The sequence below is a fragment of the Magnolia sinica genome, chromosome 10, assembly GCF_029962835.1.
Source record: "Magnolia sinica isolate HGM2019 chromosome 10, MsV1, whole genome shotgun sequence".
In the NCBI taxonomy this organism is placed as follows: domain Eukaryota; kingdom Viridiplantae; phylum Streptophyta; class Magnoliopsida; order Magnoliales; family Magnoliaceae; genus Magnolia; species Magnolia sinica.
This window is the reverse complement of record NC_080582.1, coordinates 61,008,688-61,030,843: the sequence shown is the minus strand read 5'-3', so window position 1 is coordinate 61,030,843 and position 22,156 is coordinate 61,008,688. Positions and strand designations below refer to the sequence as shown.

General features: G+C 38.5%; 1 protein-coding gene and 1 long non-coding RNA gene across 2 annotated transcripts; both read left to right on the top strand.

Annotated features, from left to right (window-relative positions):
• Nucleotides 1-5,738: 5,738 nt before the first annotated feature.
• LOC131257503 (importin subunit alpha-9-like) lies at nucleotides 5,739-7,928 on the top strand. The gene is made up of 2 exons (XM_058258317.1): nucleotides 5,739-6,059; nucleotides 7,502-7,928. Exons 1-2 carry the CDS (start codon nucleotides 5,971-5,973, stop codon nucleotides 7,659-7,661), a joined length of 249 nt encoding a protein of 82 aa, XP_058114300.1. The 5' UTR covers nucleotides 5,739-5,970; the 3' UTR covers nucleotides 7,662-7,928.
• Nucleotides 7,929-7,979: 51 nt separating this feature from the next.
• Nucleotides 7,980-21,793, top strand: LOC131257502 (uncharacterized). Its single transcript, XR_009177462.1, has 3 exons — nucleotides 7,980-8,054; nucleotides 8,201-8,308; nucleotides 21,344-21,793. It is a non-coding gene; the product is annotated as an uncharacterized LOC131257502 (long non-coding RNA).
• The last annotated feature ends 363 nt before the right edge of the window (nucleotides 21,794-22,156 follow it).

Below are 22,156 nucleotides of genomic sequence, written 5' to 3'. Positions count from 1 at the left end.
GTACATATATCAATACAATTTCCCTCTGAGATATCACCAGGGTCTACTACACTCCACATTGACTGCCGTCTCCCTAGCCGCATAGCCCAGCGAGTGGAAGAGACTACACTATCCGCCTGACCAGTAGTCTTCCAATACCTACCCGGCTCATTGATAGCAGACCAATTTGTGAGCTAGTCAAACTCAGCCTAGCTTACAACTCCCTCACTAGGGCGGATAAGGCCACACCCCCTTCCAACTGACCACGACATAGTGGGAGTCATGACATACTGGTATTTAGCACTCATGCACTCATGTTTCCACTCGGTCTAGACATTGGAGCATCTTCTGGTACTAAAAAGGTTTTAGGACTTTCACCTAAGGACATCTTATGTTCCTACAGTGCTAGAACCAAGTATTTTCAGTATCCAATCTGGCCATCCATGATGTGCATGTGGAGGCTGCGGCCCTGATGTCGCTAGGGCGTACAGTGAATCATGTCACACAAAATGCAAAATGCATGAGTCACACCATCCAATCATGCATCACTCTTGTGCATACCGCGCGATCATTTGGGGCACTCCGTCTCATAAGGAGTCCCATAAATGTCTCAGCCCAATGGCGTATACTAGGATCAAACACTCCTTATAACAAGAATACAAATGATGCGTATGGGCATGTATCATGATGTTATACTGAGCATATCATATATCCTAAGGTCGGGTCCCCTGCAAGGACGGTGGAAGGTATCATCATCAATGGGGGCCCAACGGTTTGGGTTTAGCCCGATGGGTAAGGGTGGAAATGGGCTTAACATGAGCCCTAGGAAAGCTTACAATGGTGGACATTTAACCACCATTGTCCTATGGTATAGTTCGTTTGGAAATCAGAATCGAAATCATAATGAGGCTCTTAGCCCTCTAAATATCTAGGAGATGGATAAATGGCGTGGGCCCAACACTCATACATGTGGGCCTACATAAGTTGGCAAGGTTCACGGCCTAAAATGGATAGACGACATATATATAACACATACATCACAGTGGGTCTCATACAATCACAATGGGCCCCACTTAAATCACATTGGGCCTTATCAACTGGGCCTTAAGTACATCTCATTTGGGCCTCAAACATCAATTGGGCCGCAAGACATGGGTCTCAACAATGGGCCAAATAACATTAAGATGGGCCGCAACACATGGGCCTCATATACCTCAAGGTGGGCTGCAACACATGGGCCGCACCATAAAAAGCAGCGGATATAATGATCGAAAGATCATTTGGACCATACCACAAATAACAGTGGTGATAATGATTTTCACTGTTAAAATTCCACATGCCCCATCATAGTTTTTATTTTCCATCCAATCTGTTCTTACGGTCACAAAGACCTGAATCAAGAGGAAAAACAAATATCATATTGATCCAAAACTTCTGTGCTCCCATGGAATTTCAATGGTGGACGATCAATCCCTCATTGGTTTTTACGGTGTGGTCCACCTAATAAACGGTTGGATATAACATATATGTCACGATGTGGGCCACCATCCAACCATCTGGACGGTTGGGATCACACATATACATCAGCAGTTGTCCACCATCCAGCCATCTGGATGGTTGGAATAAAACACATACATCACGTTGTGGCCCACCGTTCAGCCATCTGGATGGTGTGGACCATTCGTATACATCACGGGTAGGGTCCCACCATCCTTCAGATGGACGGTGAAGATATAAAACATATACATCATGACGTGGCCCACTGTCCAGCCATCTGGACGGTGTGGACCATCACATATACATAACAATGATCCCACAGAACTTGTTGATTGTAATACAGCAGCTATACAGCTGGTGTCAGCGTACACCAGCCAATCCCCTTCCCTCATAAGTGGGTCCCACGTGTGGGCCACACGAGCCTGATAAGCTGACATCTGTGCTTCTCCTTCATCTAGACGTGCTGGACATACCTTAGACGGACGACTTGGATGAACACGTCCAAGGTGTGGGGCCCACGTCCAGATGGACGGTTGGGATATAACACCTACATCATGGCATGTCCCACCATCCATGGTCTAGACGGTGTGGATGAAATATATAAATCATGGTGGGGATCCCACAGCTAGATGCTGTGTACAACTCACATGTGCAGTGGGTCCCACCGTCCCATCTACTGGACGGTGTGGACACCACTCATGCCAGGTGGGTCCCACTATCCCAAACAGTGGACGATGTGGATTAAAATACCTAAATCATGGTGGTCCCACATGTGGCCCATCAAATATTTTTATAATACTTTATATATATGTATAGTTTATAGGCTGCCAGCGTTTAGGCCTATTGGACAACCTGGACATGATGTATCATCAAGGTGGGGTCCACGTGAGTGGCCCACCAGCTCACGACTGAGCTGACAATTGTGTTTTCCTTGTCCAGGTCCATCCAGGGCGGACAGGTAGTGGCCTACCTGCTGGACGCCAGCGAGGTGGGCCTCGCAGATGCGACGGCGTGGATCATACATCAGGGTGGGCCATAAAATCAAGGAAAGAGAGAGAGAGAGAGAGAGAGAGAGAGAGAGAGAGACGCGTGTGATGGAGGGACCTAGACACTCTGGGCCCTCCCTTCCATGCATTACAACATAGATCAAGGGGGTCCCATTACATGTGGGCCCACCAATCAAAATCAATAGTGGAGATCCCATCTCCGCCAAAATATAAGGTCTAGATGACCTTTTCATACTAGGAAATTAAACATCATGATGGGGTCCATGGAGAGTGGCCCCATCATGGGATGGATATATGAATCATGGTGGGCCATGGGCCACACCTAGGGTCCAAAGTGAGATCCATACCATCAATTGCTAGGCCCCACTTGGCCCATCCTCAAAACATAAAATATAAGCCTACAAAACACCCACCGTTGGATCTTCTTGGTGTGATGGAATGCTAAACTCCTCGGTTCTCACTTTGATTGAGGTTGATGAAGGTTGGAGGGTTGAGATGGGAGATGAGAGGGGTAAGAAGTGGGCCACACACAAAGCTCTCTCTCCTTGAGAGTGCTTGGATGCTCACCTCTCTTAGTTGCCTGCGAGAATGGGTGGAGAATGGGAGAGAGAGAGAGAGGTTGAAAGAGAGGTGATTGGTGTGAGTGATAGATGTGAGTAATAGACGTACTTGACTTAAGAGTTAACTTAGGGTAGGTTGCTTGTCTTAGGGAGAAAGAAAGTATAGGCTATAGATGTGATGTGTACTTGACTTAAGTTGATTGATTGATGGGAAGGGTTATAGAGATTCTCTTGGGATTGCAAATGTGCGGCGTTTCTTCAAGATAAATGTGAGCCCACATCTCCTAGCCTGAGTATCACATGAGTGCGCAAAACGTGACGTTGGAACCAAGTAACGGTGCGGTTGCAATGGTACATGTCTCGGGTTGAGTCGACTCAGATTTACTGGATATGACTTAGGGTCACGCGCAAACACCGATTATAGGTCGTGGGTTGCCAAAATTCAACAGGGAGGATCACGAGAGTCTACGGAACGGAATGGACTAGGATATGGGTCTTACAACTCTCCCATCGTAATAAAAATTTCATCCTCAAAATTTACACTATCATCGCAACTAAGCATAACTCATAGAATGAGAGGAATCATGACATCATATAATCAATACATAATACAATATACAATCAAACATCGAAGAGATGTGGATAACGCTCATGAATCTCAGCCTCGTGCTGCTAAGATGCCTCCTCTATGCTATGATGACCCCATTGCACCTTCACCAAGGGAAGGACCTTGGTCCAAAGGTCCTGATCCTTTTGATCATGGATACGAACTGTCTGCTCAATGTAAGAAGCATCCTCATGAACCTCCAACGACTGCCAATCAATAATAGGAACGATGTCTGACTCAAACTTTCTCAACATAGAGATGTGAAAAAAATTGTAGATGATAGATAACTGAGCTGGTAAGGCAAGCCGATAGGCCACGGTGCCAACGTGCCTAATGATCCAAAAGGTCTAATGAATCTCAGGGCAAGCTTGCCCATCGCTCCAAAATGAACTATAACCTTCATGGCTGAGACCTTGAGACACACATGGTCCTCAACCCAAAACTCTTCTGTCAGCTCTAAGCCATGAGCGTCCTCTGCCCGATGATATTGATGGCCTCTGATGTCTATTGTGCATCAAAATGAGTCATACCAATGGTCGCATGATAGCTATTGTTATATTCGAACTTAGCAAATCGCAGGTGCTCATCCCAGCTACCCGAGAAGTCAATCATGCAAGCCGAAAATATATCCTCAAGGATCTGTTTGACCCTCTTAGTCTGTCCATCGGTATGCGGATGATACGCAGTGCTGAACTACAAAATAGACCCCATTGTCGTCTGGAAGCTCCTTCAAAACTGAAACATAAACCTCTGGTCTCGGTCAGAAACGATCGAAATTGTAATGTCGTGTAGTCTCACAATCTCCTTGATGAATAATCTGATAAGTCGGTTTAAATACTAAGTTGCACGAATCACGAGAAAATGAGCCAACTTTATCAGACGATCGACGACAACCTAGATGGCATCGTGACCCCACTGAGTCCTCAGCAAACCCATGATAAAATCAGTGGATACATGCTCTAACTTCCACAATGGGATGCTCAACGGTTGCAAGGGTCTAGGGGGTCTCTGATGATTGGCCTTAACACGCTAGCACATGTCACACTTGGCCACAAAACTAGCTATTTGGTGCTTCATCCCCTCCCAAAAATATTGATGCCTCATATCGTGATACATCTTAGTCGAGCCAGGGTAGATAGAGAACCGCGATCGATGTGCCTCGGTCATAAGATCTTTATGCAACTTAGGAATATCTGGGACACATAATCGGCCTCTGAAGCGAATTCTACTATCAGAACCAATCTGCCAATCTAACTGACTGTCAGATACTGGCTCTTCCCGATAACTCTACATCGACTCATCTACCTGCTGAGCCTGGATCACCCTTGTGACAAGAGAGGGTTGAATCAAAAGGCTCGATAACTGCACAATAAAAGACTGCAAGCTGATTTAAAAGTTGAATACTGACACATCCTTAAGCATCTTCCACTCTTGAATCATCATGTGCGCCACCAGGCCTCGTGGATGACAGCTGAGGGCATCCACCACCACGTTCACCTTGCCCGGGTGGTACTGAAGATCAAAATCATAGTCCTTCAGGAGCTCCATCTAACACCTTTGCCTCATGTTTAGCTCAGACTAAGAGAATAGAAACTTCATGCTCTTGTAGTCGGAGAAGTGCTCGAACCTAACTCCATATAGATAGTGCCTCCATACCTTCAGTGTGAAGACAACTGCTGCTAGCTCCAAATCATGCGAGGTAGTGTCATGCCCCAAACTCAGAAACTGAGCTCACACTACTAAAAAATCGAGCAAAGGCTATGAACTATGAGGGCTTTTAGCTATGGTTTAAAGTCGTAGCTATATTAACAGGTTTAATCCATAGCTAAAAGAAATATATCCGTAACTAAATCCGTCAAATTAAACCGTGAGGTATTTCATTCTCGTGGGTCCTTTTATCATTCCCTCTCTCCCAATATCTCTCACATGCCCTTTCCCTGCCTCCACCTCACCCGCACGCCCTAGCCCTACCTCCACCCCTCTCTCTCTCTCTCTAATTTCTCCTTTCAAGTGCCCTCTCTCCTTCCCATTTTTTCCCCCTTTCTTTTTCTATGGTTAGGATTTTTATTTCCCATTTTCGATATTTTCTCCACCTCTCTTCTACGAAAGAGGGAAAGCATCGGTGTTGACGGTGACTCCGTCAAGGGGGCGATTCGAGCATCAACAGCAAGTTTGTAGACACTGAACAATTTCGAAGCTAAGTAACAATTTCAACATTTCTCCTCCTCAAAAATGGCCCTCTCCCTCTCATCTTGGTCTTCTCCTACTACTTCATTTCTCTCTCTGCCTCGGAGATTCCTTATCCCTTCCTTCAAGCTTCATGCCTCTGTTTCTTCCTCCATCCGTCCTCCGCCCAAGGTCGTCCTTACAAGGGAGCTCGGCAAGAACAACAAGCTCATCGATGCTCTGGTTCTCTCTCTCTCCCTCTTTTATTTTTTATTGTCATTTTCCTTTAAAAAAATTGTGCATGCAATTGGGTCTGGAAAGTCTATTTTTTTTTCATACAATGCTTGGGCCGAACACCAAAATTTGGTGTAGTGACCATTCGGGTTTTCATTTTATACAAGTGGGGGGTATGGTTGGACGATCCAAACTGTTGGTATGACGAGTCTCGCTGTTGATTGACAATGGATGGAAATTTTCAGAGATTAGTAGATCCAAGCCGCATTTTACATGGACTTTTTCTAGGTTGGATATGAATCGTTTGCTCTATTTTCTATCTTAACTACCTATTGGTCCACATCTTTTTAAAGGGTTGGGATTCTTTAATCAACTGTGTGGCCTATAATATTAACTGTTTGGATCACTAAAATGCTCGCCCCACTTGTCCAAGCTTCAAATCCGAATGGTGAGCATTGTGTGGTACCTGGGTCATTGATGCTCCTTCATGAGAGTGTTCTCCATTGTTTATCTGGATGTTTCATCCGAGGGTGGGCCCTGCGGTGGATAGGGGTGAGAGCTTGAAATTGCACTGATATGATGATGCTCACCATGTGAACAGTGCGTCTTGCAAATGTAAGGTGGAAATGGCAAATGGACATTGTATACATTTGACGGGGAAAGGTCGATGGACGATCTCCGTGGTTTTCTTTGTCCATGGCCCATCCTAGGTGGGGCCAATTGGTTTAAGTCACTGTAAAAATGGTTAAGTATACTTTGGGTGTTGGTTGATATTTTTCCCCCCTCATGCCTTGTCTGAAAGAAGAAAATGAAAATCTAGGGAAACAGCTAAGTGGAGGAGATGTTTATAGCTTTTATACATGTCAGTTATGATGACTAGTAATGGTTGGTGTAATCCATCATTATACACAATGTCCAATTAAACTTTTTTTTCAGGCTAATTAGTAAATGTGGGCCCCACCTGTTGTTTATCCAAACCATTCATATAGTGGGCCTCATTTGTAAATGGAAGATGCTGAAAAATCTCTTCCATCAGATAATGATCTTGTCTGATCAGACCCTGTAAAATGTGGAATCAGTAGCTAGAGTCATTTTTTTAAATTAAGTGAATAATAGGGGAGAGATTGGGGTAGAGCCCAACTCATGATGAGGAGTCTCTCTAGATGAACGGTTTAGAATTTTTAGCTCACTAAAAGGTCGCCCCACTTGTCCCATTTAGGTTGGACGAATGTGTTAATTCTTTTGGTCGAGTATCTTAGTATACCCTCCGATACGATGACTGATGATTGTTATTTTTATTTAATTTATAGATTAAAAAAAAAAGAAGCAACAATTTCAGCGGCGATTCCATCAATTGGGGCGATTCCCTAGTTTTGCTCAGTGCTTGCCATCTTTTCCCTGTTCTGGCTTGATAGTTTTCATTTCTTATCATGATTATGTTGAAATTACAGGGAAGAAGGTTCTATGCAGAGGAAGGTAGAGGTACTTCATGATTTGAGGCATTTGTTGTCGAAGTCTAAGGTGCCTCTTGTTGAAGCAGCCTTCAAAGTTGGGGCAATTCCTATTCTTGTGCAGTGTCTTTCATTTGGATCACCAGATGAGCAGGTCTAGAAATTTTGACTTTTTGTTGTGGTAGTATATAGCTAGTTTAAACATTTCTTGTATAGGTCATTCTTGCTAGAAATCGGAAGCTAATCACTTATTCAACATTCACAACTTAGGAGTAAGATTTTCCTATTTATTACATGCTTTTGGGAGTGCATGCATTGGTAATGTTCATTCATATTGTGGATGCGTGCTTGTGCTTCTATGGCTATGTGCAGTATTCTAGTTCTCTAATGCCTCTCACAGGAAAAAGAAAAAAAGAAAAGAAAAGAAAAAGACAATGCATCTGTTAAAGGAATTTTTCATTATTTCTTTGTTGTTATATGTCTGATTAACATAGCAGCTGGAGAACCAGAACAGACAAAGGCTCTATTGCCTACATTACCTCTGAATGTCCCTGTAAATTTCTTTGTTTACTGCTATGTTTGAATGTCCCTGTTATTTGGTTCTGATTATCGGTATTTACTCAAACGCTATCTTAACAAGCACCTTTGCATTGTTATGGTTCTATGAGTTCAAAACTTTTCTGGTTGGGATTCTTACAGTGGAGAAATCAACTTTCATAGAGAATGAGGTGGTTGCAGCAAATCAAGGGAATGGAACAAAGAGAAAGAGCCAGTTTCAACTTAAATCTGTGGAGAGTTTTTATTTGGGTATCTTTAGCTCTCCAACTTCTGTAAATTCATTGATTTGGTGGTTAGGTTAATTCTATCCTTCCTCATCTCGCCACCAATCATCAGTCTCAATATCCTCATTTCAGCTATGCTTATCCTTAGAACATGTTGTTCCTTAACTGACTACCATTTTTTTTTTTTGGATCAGTAATGAGTATATGCACTTTCTTGTATGTTCCAACTTTTACAATTGTTTGGATGAGTTTATTTAGAGCAGAATGAAATACTTCTGTTGGTCACATACCCATCTGCACATGTTACAAGCTGGGTCAATGGTATTTCTCCTAGATTATGGAGAAGAGGATGTTGAAGTAGAGGTATTAAAGTTTTGCAAATACCATTTGGGTGTTCATTTCGCACAAGTGGTGCAAGTGGAACACCCATTGTCCAAAGATTCTAACAGTTGACATCATAGGCACCTCTGTGGGTGGGCCACAAACCAAATATTTTCCAATAGGCTATCAATAAATAGATGGTTAAGAGAGAAAGTACAACACTTGTTCACATTCTATTAAGAAAAAGTCAGAATATTTTACAACTAGGATCTTTCAATCTGACTGATTTTTGGTCCATAAACCATCCAAGATGAGGTCCATAATATTGATGGGCCCATTTGTACAAAATGAACACAATCTTTTCCTTATTTTTCTTAGACAAGTTGTTTCCATCTTTCTACCTTTTGTACTGTTAGCATTTTGGGATTGGAAGTAATGGATTTCTATTGTCGGCATTGCTAATTTTTTTTTTTTTAATTTTTGGGGATTGAAACTAATGGATTCGAGAAACATTTTCTTCCAGGGGGACTATGTCAATTCTAGCCATGGTGTTTGGAGATTATAAGGGTCGTTAGCTGTATTTAGAGGGATTGGTGATTCACATCTTAAAAAATGGGTAATTGCAGAGGCCCGAAGCAAAGATTCTTAGAATCAAGCATGACTGTGAATTCCTAACTGCAGAAAAATTTTAGGGAAAAAACACTTGCTGTTGTATTATGTTGTTTGGAATTGTATGCCTGCAATTCCTATCTCAAATGGTACTACATTCGTTCGAACTCTTGAAATTTTTGTTGCGGTTTTGAGAGAAAAAAAAATTTAAGCCTTCTGTCAAAGGCTCAAACCTTTTTCCCTTGTAACACAATATTAGCAGCATTGTCATAGCACTTGGAAAATTCCAATTCAGATCAAACTCTAAGGGCCTGTTTGGGTTTCATGAAATATAAATTGATGAAATGTCATATCCATGAAAATGGCAATTTTTTTGTTTGTTTTTGTAAATTTCTCGAAATTGTCATTTCCATTTCTCTCATTTCCTAAAAAATGCCCCCTTTTAGTTTCCTTGCCTAGACTGGCAACAAATTTTCCATGAATATATATTTGTAAGTGAAGAATTTTTTTCAAGAAAATCTTGCTAAAAGACAATCATGGGAAACAAATTTTCATTTCCTACTGTTTTCTAGATATGGAGTTTCCCAAATAACTCCATTTTCTTCAAGAATAAAAAATAAAAATAAAATCCACAAATCCAAACAGTCCTTAAAGTATGCTTGAAGTGATTGCTCAATTCATTGATAGCCAGTTAAATCAGATTAAACTGTTTGAAGCAGAGAAAGAAAGAAGCTAATATGAATGCATGAAGATAAGAAGACTGAGCTGAAGTGGAGGTATTTAGAAGAAGAAGTGGAACTGGAGAAGGAATTTGATGCTAAGCTGACCCAATTGATGAACAAGTGACTATTGTAAATAGGTCCAATCTTTGTCTTTTTTCTATCAAATTTTGATTCTTGTTTCAGCTTTTTCTTAACCGTCTATTTGCAAACCATCAGTAAGAAAACAGTTGGTTAGGAAAAAGATGTAAGAACAGTCCATGGTTTGGTGAGCTAGGTTGTTGATCTGAGCTAGCTACAGATGTGCTAGTTGCAAACAGATCATTAAGAAAATGCTGCAACAATAATAAATCTCCCATTTATTAATGAAAGATCTAGTGATCCTTTTTCCCCCCTGTTAGTTTTGTCTAGAAATTGATCGATTTCACTTTAAGCACAATATTGAACTTGATATGTGAAAAGGCCTAGCTATATGTCCTAGAGGGGGGGGGGGGGTGAATAGGACACTGCCAAATAAAACTTATAACAGCGGAATTAAAAAGAATATGATAGCCAAAATAAATCACAATGCAAGTAAGTAAAATAACCTCAAAATTCAGATCTTGAGAGGTTGATACAAATGTTGTTCTAAGGACAACCTTACACCAACAACCAGAGTTTATGGTAGGACAACCTTATTTCTAGAAAGATCTTTGTATCAAATCTCAAACCGAAGAGGAATACAGAAATAAATACAAACTTAATTGAAATAAATTGTAATCACAAATGTATTGTTCTAGGGACAACCATACACCATAAAAATGGCAGGGCAACCTTGCTGGAACAACTTTTAAAGGAAATTGAATATCAAGCTGATAAAGGAATAGCAGAAAATAAATTCTAAACTATTACAAAATTCTCACAATGCTTGAATTAAATGATTACAACATTCACCACCATACATACATCCCACAAAAGAATAATTAAAGATTAGAAGTATAAATCATTCAACCACAACACAAGGGATTATAGTGGTTCGCCTGTGTGTTCACCAACTGTCAAAACAACAGCCACACAAAATGCTACTCCACTCCTAATATCCTCACACAGGGGATATTAGCGTTCACTAACAAAATAGGTTTTCCCAGGTTCACCCAAAACCTTTACAATTGTGTCTTTGTCTGTGGACTTACACAATTAAAAAACCCCACTTCTGAGTTTTCCTGTCTCTCCTCAGATAACTAATACAACAAGATTTTTCTGGCAAATCTTGAAAGAAACCAAAACAAAAAGGAATTTACAATTAAATGTAAAATACCTGATTATCTCCTTCGTTGTAGCGGCCCGGTAAACTAAGTCGAGTAGATGATTGAATGTCCAAGTTCAATGTCCAGTACTCAATTACAATGGTTCTAATTCTAATAGATTTTAAATTAAACCAAATAGGGCTTGCCTTAATTGATTTTGATTCCAAAGAAAGGGAATAGCAATTCCTCTTATCAAATTAGATTGGAATAGCAGAAATAAAATCAATTAAATAAAGCTAAGGAAAGAGAATATTAAATAAGCACACTTAGCTTAGATGGAGCACAGAATTATCTCTAAGAAGTTCGACGAAGATTGGCTTGAATGGATTAATTAATTCGATAATTTCTTCTGAGATTCATGCACTATTTATAGGTGAGCAGATCGCGTCTTCGACTAGTCTAGGGAGCTCTTCAACTAGTCGAAGCAATAACAGATATTTGAAAGATCCGGCGGGATAAGCTTTGACCATTCTACGACTGGTCGAAGGTTTCCTTCGACTGGTCGAAGAACCTAAAAACATCGCTGGATTTTGAGTCGAAGTTTTTCGACTAGTCGAAGATGCAGTCGACACTGTTCCTTCGACTGGTCGAACAGATTCCTGGACTAGTCGAAGCCTAACAGATTTTATCCGAAAATTGTAACAAACTCACGACTAATCGAGGAATTTCTTAGACTGGTCGAAGCAACTCTAGGACTAGTCGAAGAGGGCCTAGGACTAGTCGAAGAACAGACCAAACTTATGTAAAATAAACATTCGATTTATGTATCTAGAATGACCTACTTCTAAGGTCAACCTATGGTCAGTCAAACCTCAACCATGAAGTAAGGACATTGAAACATTAGGAACTAGTGACCTTGAAGTATGAGCCTTGAAGTCTTGATGTAGTTGAAATCTTGATGTAGCTCAATCTTGAAAGTGTCTCTTTACAAACTGCCTTGTACTCTTCTTGAAGTCTTGCAGCTTGAGTCTTGTCTTGTGAGCAGTTCTTGCATTCAAGATTGATCCTTGTACTTGTGAGCTTTGTTTGTTGTGAGCTTAACTTGTTCATGAATGTTAATCCTTGAGAGAGCTTCACTTATGCAAGTTATATATAACAGTGATTTTGGCACCACAAATTTGACAACAGACGGAGATATAAACTATAGCACTTACAATCTCCCCCTTTGTCAAATTAGTGACAAAACACATAACCAAGATAAACATAAAGTAAAACAACTGGTTACAGAGTTATGAACCAGGTCATATAAACTGGCTTACCTGCAAATCAATATGCAATATTCAACATTCAACATTCAACCAGTTTCATTCAACATACTCCCCCTGAGTAACATAACCAATGCTACTCCTCTCACAATCACATCGTTAAGAACAAACCATTCTCCCCCTTTTTGTCACAATATGACAAAGGAAACAACAATAAAGGAGAACTAAATAAAGGGATATATGAGAGTAAACATGAGGAGTTATTAGAGTATAGCAAAACAGTGATAGAGATACTCAGCATAGCTTCACATAGAATAAATATCCAGCATAAAACATAGATAGTATCCAACTCAAAATCAGTCAACCAAGTGCTAAGATATAAAGTTATTACAGACCAGAAGTCTCATATAAACTAGTCAAAACCAGAACCAGATGACGGAGCAGGAATAGAGGGATCAAGTTGGTGCATGCCTTTGTTCAATCGCCTAAGATATTTGCGCATGTACTTGAATTGTAAATCATGAGCAACAGACATGTTTTCCATCTTTACATTTATATTCTCAACTTTATCCTCTAATGCACTAAGACAAGCATCAACATCAGATGGTTCAAAATCTGGATCATTTGTTGAGTCAGAATCCAGTTCCTCAAAAATGTCATCCATATTAATGTCATCACCAGCTTCTTCATGACCACCACCACCACCACCACCTTGTTCAAGAAGTAGATCCAACTTCATCTTATTGATATTAGTATTGTTGAAGATCAGATGATGGATTGGTGCCTCATCAACCGGCATATCGACTAACATATGTGTAGCCAATACAGTCATTAAATAGGCAAAAGGAATGTCACTATGACCAGGATGGAGTCTAAACTAAAGAATGAAATGACAGATTAAGGATGGTAAACAAATCTGAGTACCATTGGAAATAGCATGGATAACACGAACCATAAACGAAGTCAAGTCAGTTTTATTACCCGAACGAGGATACAGATTAGACACAGATTTTGTGGAGAATTCTGTACTTGGGTAACAAATACCTTGCGGGAAGCGCATTCCCTTTTTGTGTCTATTGAACATCCATGTTGCACAAGTCTCTAGTGAGCATGCGTTTTTCAGACATTGAGGGTTTATCAGTTAAGTTATGGATAGGAATACCCTCATCATTCACAGGAATGTCCATAAGGGCTGAAATTAAATGACGATCAATGTCAAAAGCATGTAAACATGGATTGGGCAATGGATCGGTATGCAGGCTCACCCCAATGTAATAAGTTAACCCAACCTACAGCTTCAAGCATAGGAAGGATGTCAAAAGGTGCAATATGATTAACATCAACAGGATGTTCAACAATAACATTATGTAATCTAATGTCCCTAACATATGATGGATCATCATTGGGAACAAGAAGATGACGCTTAGAGATAACGGTCGATCTGGTGGAAGAAGAAGGACCACGGGAGGTAGTTTTTCTACCTCTAGAAGCCATTTGCAACAAGGAATCAAGGAATTAAGAAGTTGCAAAGGATTGAGAAGTGAGTTTACTCAAAACAGATTTTTCAAAATCCAAACCCCAAATCTCAATGAAATCCAAAATAGAAAGCTTCAAGCTAGAAAAGTAAACAATCTAAACACAAATCTGCAAGAAAAACGTGATTTGGAACACTAACCTTGAAGAACATGAAAGATGGGTTCGACAAGTCGAAGCTCAGCTCCTCAGTGAAGAAAAAAGAAATGAGGAAGAAAGTAAAAATCTCCAAAATATTAAGTGATTCCCGAGTTCTACGACTGGTCGTGGATATCTACGACCGGTCGAAGGTCGACTGGTCGAGTATACTCACGACTGGTCGAAGAATGTCCAAAAATTCATATTTCTTGCAAATTATACAAAAATTGGAATTCAATCTAGCAAATATATACACTATAATACAAGTAGGCATAAGTAATCATTTTAAAATACACATGCCAAGATCAAATTTCATCTTTTTGAACTTGCTTTTATCGAGAGGTTTTATGAAAATGTCAGCTCGTTGATCTTTGGTAGGAATATATTCTAGAGATATAACTTTTTCTTCTACTAATTCCCTTATATAATGAAATCTAATATCAATGTGCTTAGTACGAGAATGCTGAATAGGATTTTTTGAAATATTTATCGCACTGGAATTATCACAATGTAATAACATAGAATCCTATTTAATTCCATAATCACTTAGCATTCGTTGCATCCAAACAAGCAGTGTACATGCATTACCAGCTGCGATATACTCATCTTCAGCTGTTGAAAGTGATATAGAATTTTGTTTCTTACTAAACCAGGAAACTAGACAATTTCCAATGTAAAAACAACCACCACTGGTTGATTTTCTATCATCTAGATTACCAGCCCAGTCAGCATCCGAGTACCCAGCTAATTGGACACTGGTCTCATGAGGATACCAGAGACCGAGATTTACAGTACTTGCGACATATCTAATAATTCGCTTGACAGCAATCAAGTGAGATTCTTTTGGATCAGATTGATATCTTGCGCAAATACCAACACTTAGACAAATATCAGGTCTACTAGCAGTTAAATATAACAAACTACCAATCATACTCTGATAAAGTTTTGAGTCAACATTTTTACCATTAGAGTCTTTTGAGAGTTTCAAGGTAGTACTCATAGGAGTATCGAAATTCTTGCCATTCTCAAATCCAAATCTCTTGATTAGATTCAAAGCATACTTGGATTGAGAAATGAATATTCCTTCAGGTTGTTGCTTTACTTGCAATCCAAGGAAATAAGTCAATTCCCCAACCATGCTCATTTCGAACTGTGATTTCATCAAATCTGCAAACTCAGTAGTCAAGTCAGTACAAGTTGATCCATAAATGATATCATCAACATAAATCTGCACCATTAAGATATGATCATTATGCTTTTTAACAGATAGAGTTTTATCAACAGATCCCATTTGAAAATTATGACTTAAAAGAAATTTCGTTAGTTTCTCATACCATGCCCTAGGTGCTTGTTTTAATCCATAAAGAGCCTTTTTAAGCTGATATACATAATCAGTATTTTTGGAATCTTCAAAACCCACTGGTTGTTCAACATAGACTTCTTCATGTAAATCGCCATTTAGAAAAGCACTTTTCACATCTATTTGATAAATCTTTATCTTTCTAAAACATGCAATGGATATAAATAGTCTGATAGATTCAAGACGTGCTACTGGTACAAAAGTTTCATCGAAATCAATCCCTTCAATTTGAGTATAACCTTGTACCACTAGTCTAGCCTTGTTTCTAATTATATTTCCACACTTGTCAGACTTATTTTTGAAAATCCATTTTATTCCAATGATGTGTTTATCTTTAGGTCTTGGTACGAGATACCAAACATCATTTCTTACGAATTGGTTGAATTCTTCTTGCATCGTAACAATCCAGTTTCATCAGCAAGAGCTTCTTTTACGTTAGATGGTTCTATTTGGGATGTAAAACATACATAATTACATATATCCTCAAGTTGTCTACGGGTGTGAACACCGGTGAGAGGGTTTTCAAGAATTTGTGTGGTTGGATGATCTTTAACAGTCCTCAACTTAGAATCAGTCTGATTTGATGAAGTATCGGGTTTATCAATGATTAGTACTTCATCATTATCTGAATTAGAAATTGGTGTGTTTAAGTGATCATCAATGACAACATTAATGGATTCTTAAATCACACCAGTCCTTTTGTTCAGAACCCTATAAGCTCGACTGTTTAAGGAATATCCTAGAAAAATACCTTCATCACTCTTCGTATCAAATTTTCTCAAATTTTCACGATCACGTAAAATATAGCACTTGCTGCCAAAAACTCGAAAGTATTTAACAGTAGGCTTTTTATTAAACCACAATTCGTAAGCCGTTTTTATTATTATCTTTGCTAGTGTAGACTCGGTTAATAATATAGCAAGCTGTGTTTACTGCTTCAGCCCAAAGATTTTTAGAGAGCTTCATGCTATTCAACATGACATTAGCCATTTCTTGAAGCACCCTATTCTTTCTTTCTACAATTCCATTTTGTTGTGGAGTTTTGGGAGCAGAGAATTCATGTAATATTCCTTGGTCGGTACAGAACTTCTCAAAATTGCTATTCTCAAATTCAGATCCATGATCACTACGAATTTTACTGATTTGAGAAGATTTTTCAGTTTGAATCCTTTTGAAAACTTTTCTTACTTCTTCAAGGGTTTCAGATTTATCCCTTAAGAAGACTACCCAAGTGAATCTGGTAAAGTCATCAACTATTACCAGGATATACTTTTTCCCACCACGACTTTCTGTTCTGGTAGGTCCTATCAGAACCATGTGGAGAAGTTCGAGTGGTCTTGATGTAGTATTTGAATTCACCTTTTTGTGTGAGTTCTTTGTTTGTTTGCCTATTTGGCACTCACCACATATTTTATCTAATTTCTGAAGTTTGGGTAAACCTCTTATAAGTTCTCGTTTGCTCAATCTATATAAATTTTGATAATGTACATGTCCAAGACGCTTGTGCCATAAATCAGTCTCGTCTGTATGGACCATGTAACATGTTTGATTAGATGAGCTGGATTCGCTAATAATATAGCAATTTTCAGACGTTCTACGTCTAGTTAATATTACAGAACCCTTATTGTTTAGTATCTCACAGCTTTGATTAGAAAACCGAACACTATGGTTATTATCACATATTTGAGATATACTAAGCAAGTTATGTTTTAAGCCTTCAACATATAAAACATTTTTAAACACAGGAAGATTAAAAAGTTGAATCGTACCTCGGCCTATAATCTTGCAGTTACTACCATCACCAAATGTGATTGAACCATCAGTCATATCTTTCAGATCCGTGAGTAAAGCTTTGTCACCTGTCATATGCCTGGAGCATCCACTGTCTAGGTACCACTTTGAATGACTTGTTGCTTTGAAAGAAGTGTGAGCAACCAAGCAGGTAACTTTAGGAACCCATTTCATAACTGTTTTGGGTTTAGGAACATAGTTGGTCTTCTTTTGTGTATATTTGTAGGAATGACCTATAGAGTTAGATTTTAAGAGCTCCTTGAGTAAATCAACTATCTTTTGAGCTAGTGGATTTCGTTTCTGATTAAAGTTGACATGGCTACTTCTAGGTTTTTGAAAAGTTTTTGAATTTCTAGAAAAATCTTGATAAGTACTTTTCCCTTTTGAGTTTGAGGATTCTCCTTTAACAAACATAGGAGGAGTATACTTTTGTTTATGAGGTAGATTTTTATCATAGCCCAACTCGGATCGATCACCACATTTTCTAGATCTGGATAACAGTTTTTCTAACTTTGGATCACCTTGAGCATATTTCCATGTGTCCTTTAGACTCAGAAGAGAAGATACTTCAGTTTTAAGTTTCTCAATTTCAGATTTTAAATCAATAATTAGGGAGTTTTTGAATTCCAAATCGCATTTTGATTTTTCAAAACAATCTGAAATTTGTGATTTTTCTAAGACAAGTGATTCAAAACAATTTTTAAGTTTAGAAAACTTTTCTTTTTGAAGTTTAAGTTTGACAGCAATTTTACAACTTTCCTTATATAGAGCATTGTAAGCGTCTTGAAGATCATTTTCATTTTCACATTCACTACTCAGATTTTCTTCACTTGTTGAGTCATTATCTGAAAATGTGAATTTGGCTAGAGTCATAAGAGCTTTAACCTCATTGCCCGACTCAGTTTCAGAATCTTCTGATTCAGAAGAACCTTCAGAATCAGATGATTCATCCCATGTAGCCAACATACCCTTCTTCTTGGGTTTGTCCCTTTTAGGACATCTATTTACTAAGTGCCCATATTCTTGACAGTTGTAACATTGACTATCTTTCAAAGATTTTTGAGATTTGGGTCTAAACTACTTTTTATCATTTGATTTTTGAAAATCAACCCTTTTTTTGCTTTTGAAAATCTTGTAAAATTTCTTAGCTAAAAGAGCCATATCATCTTCTGAATCAGAATTTTCTTCTGAATTACATTTAGAAGATTTTAGTGCGATAGATTTACCTTTAGGAGCTTTAAAGTTTAACTCGTAGGTTTGTAGAGAACCAACTAGTTCTTCTACCCTCATGTTATCCGTATCACGAAGTTCCTGGATCGCGGTTACTTTAGAATTGAACCGTTCAGGAAGTGAGCGTAATATTTTTGCACACACTTTACTTTCTGGGATTTTATCGCCAAGACCCCACATTGAGTTTACAATGTCATTCAATCTAGTGTAAAAGTCCATAAACATTTCATTTTCCTCCATATGAATTTCTTCAAATCTGGTTGCGAGGAGTTGGACTTTGGATTTTTTGACAATTGTAGTACCCTCGTGTGTCATTTCTAATATATCCCAAGCTTGCTTTGCAGTATCACAGAAAATGATTCTTTTGAACTCATCCGGTGATAGTGCGCAAGTAATTGCACTTAGTGCTTTAGCATTTACACTACTCTCACTTTTCTGAAGAGTGGTCCATTGGTAATATGGTGTGTCTTTCATAGATTTTGAACCATCAACCCCAGTAACTTCCATGATAGGAGGTTTCCATTCAGTCACTGTGGCTTGCCACACATTTTCATCCATTGATTTGAGGAAGATCCTCATTCTGGCTTTCTAATAGGCATAGTTGGAACCATCAAAGGGTGGAGGCCATGTGACTGAAAGGCTATCAAAATTTGACATCTTAAATAGCTTAAATCGCTAGCTCAGGAATTAAATCCAAGAATTAAAAAAGAGCTATTAGGCTCTGATACCACTTGAAAAGGCCTAGCTATATGTCCTAGAGGGGGGGGGGGGGTGAATAGGACACTGCCAAATAAAACTTATAACAGCGAAATTAAAAAGAATATGATAGCCAAAATAAATTACAATGCAAGTAAAATAACCTCAAAATTCAGATCTTGAGAGGTTGATACAAATGTTGTTCTAAGGACAACCTTACACCAAAAACCAGAGTTTATGGTAGGACAACCTTATTTCTAGAAAGATCTTTGTTTCAAATCTCAAACCGAAGAGGAATACAGAAATAAATACAAACTCAATTGGAATAAATTGTAATCACAAATGTATTGTTCTAGGGACAGCCATACACCATAAAAATGGCAGGGCAACCTTGCTGGAACAACTTTTAAAGGAAATTGAATATCAAGCTGATAAAGGAATAGCAGAAAATAAATTCTAAACTATTACAAAATTCTCACAATGTTTGAATTAAATGATTACAACATTCACCACCATACATACATCCCACAAAAGAATAATTAAAGATTAGAAGTATAAATCATTCAACCACAACACAAGGGATTATAGTGGTTCGCCTGTGTGTTCACCAACTGTTAAACAACAGCCACACAAAATGCTACTCCACTCCTAATATCCTCACACAGGGGATATTAGCGTTCACTAACAAAATAGGTTTTCCCAGGTTCACCCAAAACCTTTACAATTGTGTCTTTGTCTGTGGGCTTACACAATTAAAAAACCCCACTTCTGAGTTTTCCTGTCTCTCCTCAGATAACCAATACAACAAGATTTTTCTGGCAAATCTTGAAAGAAACCAAAACAAAAAGGAATTTACAATTAAATGTAAAATACCTGATTATCTCCTTCGTTGTAGCAGCCCAGAACTAAGTCGAGTAGATGATTGAATGTCCAAGTTCAATGTCCAGTACTCAATTACAATGGTTCTAATTCTAATAGATTTTAAATTAAACCAAATAGGGTTTGCCTTAATTGATTTTGATTCCAAAGAAAGGGAACAACAATTCCTCTTATCAAATTAGATTGGAATAGCAGAAACAAAATCAATTAAATAAAGCTAAGGAAAGAGAATATTAAATAAGCACACTTAGCTTAGATGGAGCACAGAATTATCTCTCAGAAGTTCGACGAAGATTGGCTTGAATGGATTAATTAATTCGATAATTTCTTCTAAGATTCATGCACTATTTATAGGTGAGCAGATCGCGTCTTCGACTGGTCTAGGGAGCTCTTCGACTAGTCGAAGCAATAACAGATATTTGAAAGATCCGGCGGGATAAGCTTTGACCGTTCTACGACTGGTCGTAGGTCACCTACGACTGGTCGAAGGTTTCCTTCGACTGGTCGAAGAACCTAAAAACATCGCTGGATTTTAAGTCGAAGTTTTTCAACTGGTCGAAGATGCAGTCGACACTGTTCCTTCGACTGGTCGAATAGATTCCTGGACTAGTCGAAGCCTAACAGATTTTATCCGAAAATTTTAACAAACTCATGACTGATCGAGAAATTTCTTAGACTGGTCGAAGCAACTCTAGGACTAGTCGAAGAGGGCCTAGGACTAGTCGAAGAACAGACCAAACTTATGTAAAATAAACATTCGATTTATGTATCCAGAATGACCTACTTCTAAGGTCAACCTATGGTCAGTCAAACCTCAACCATGAAGTAAGGACATTGAAACATTAGGAACTAGTGACCTTAAAGTATGAGCCTTGAAGTCTTGATGTAGTTGAAATCTTGATGTAGCTCAATCTTGAAAGTGTCTCTTTACAAACTGCCTTGTACTCTTCTTGAAGTCTTGCAGCTTGAGTCTTGTCTTGTGAGCAGTTCTTGCATTCAAGATTGATCCTTGTACCTGTGAGCTTTGTTTGTTGTGAGCTTAGGTTGTTCATGAATGTTAATCCTTGAGAGAGCTTCAATTATGCATGTTATATATAACAGTGATTTTGGCACCACAAATTTGACAACAGACGGGGATATAAACTATATCACTTATAATATGTAATTATGGATCCTAATGTATGTCAAAACAACATGACTTGTGGGCCTTGGTTCTTGGATGCTCTCTAGGCTAAATGAGTTCAAGTCATGAGACAAATTCATTCATGTGCAACACTTGTTTTCTTTGTTCAGGCTAGTATATATCAGGAGGAGAAGAATCTCATAGACTTGTATATTATCCTTCTCAGATTTTCAAGGTAAAGATAGTATCATTATGGGAGTTATGCTTGCCTTTTCCTTGTTTTTATTGTCACTTTCTTATTGTTATGGAGTATTTCTTTTTGAATATTCTTCTTTTTGTAAATTTTGTAAGAATCATATATTTTACAGCTGAATTGAATGGAGCCTTGCTGCTACCTTGAGGTTGTGGGTTCAATTTGAGACTATTATCACATGTTTCATTTGTGATTTTAAAGATTGTGAGAGTATTTGAATTTCCTTAAAAATTCAGTTCTTTACTATCTATTTAGTTGGGTTTAATAATTCCATATTTGCATTTGGACAGGTATTCAATCTTCCCAATTTACTATCCACAATCTCATTCATTCAATTGCTCTCTAAATTCAATTAGTTTGATAATGCACTAACCTTTGCTCTATCCTTTGGTAGTGCTTATTTCCTTTGATTCTATTATAAAATTTGTTTATTCTTTTTGTCATTACACTAATTGTTTCAAAGATTTTATTTGGAATGGAGCTTCGATATTAGGAACATGGTGTGATCTAGGTTGTATGAATGAAACTATAATAGTTATCAATTGCATCTAGTTTATCTACTTAATGTTAACCATCATTTTCAGCTGCAAAGTTACAATCGGGATCTGTTCCTATTTTTCACTACGTGAAAAACGGAAAAAAAGGAAGAATTTAGAGACGGTTTTGGACCGTCTCTAAAAATGCTTGGTTTAAGGACGCTTTAGAGACGGTCGTAAACCGTCTCTAAAAT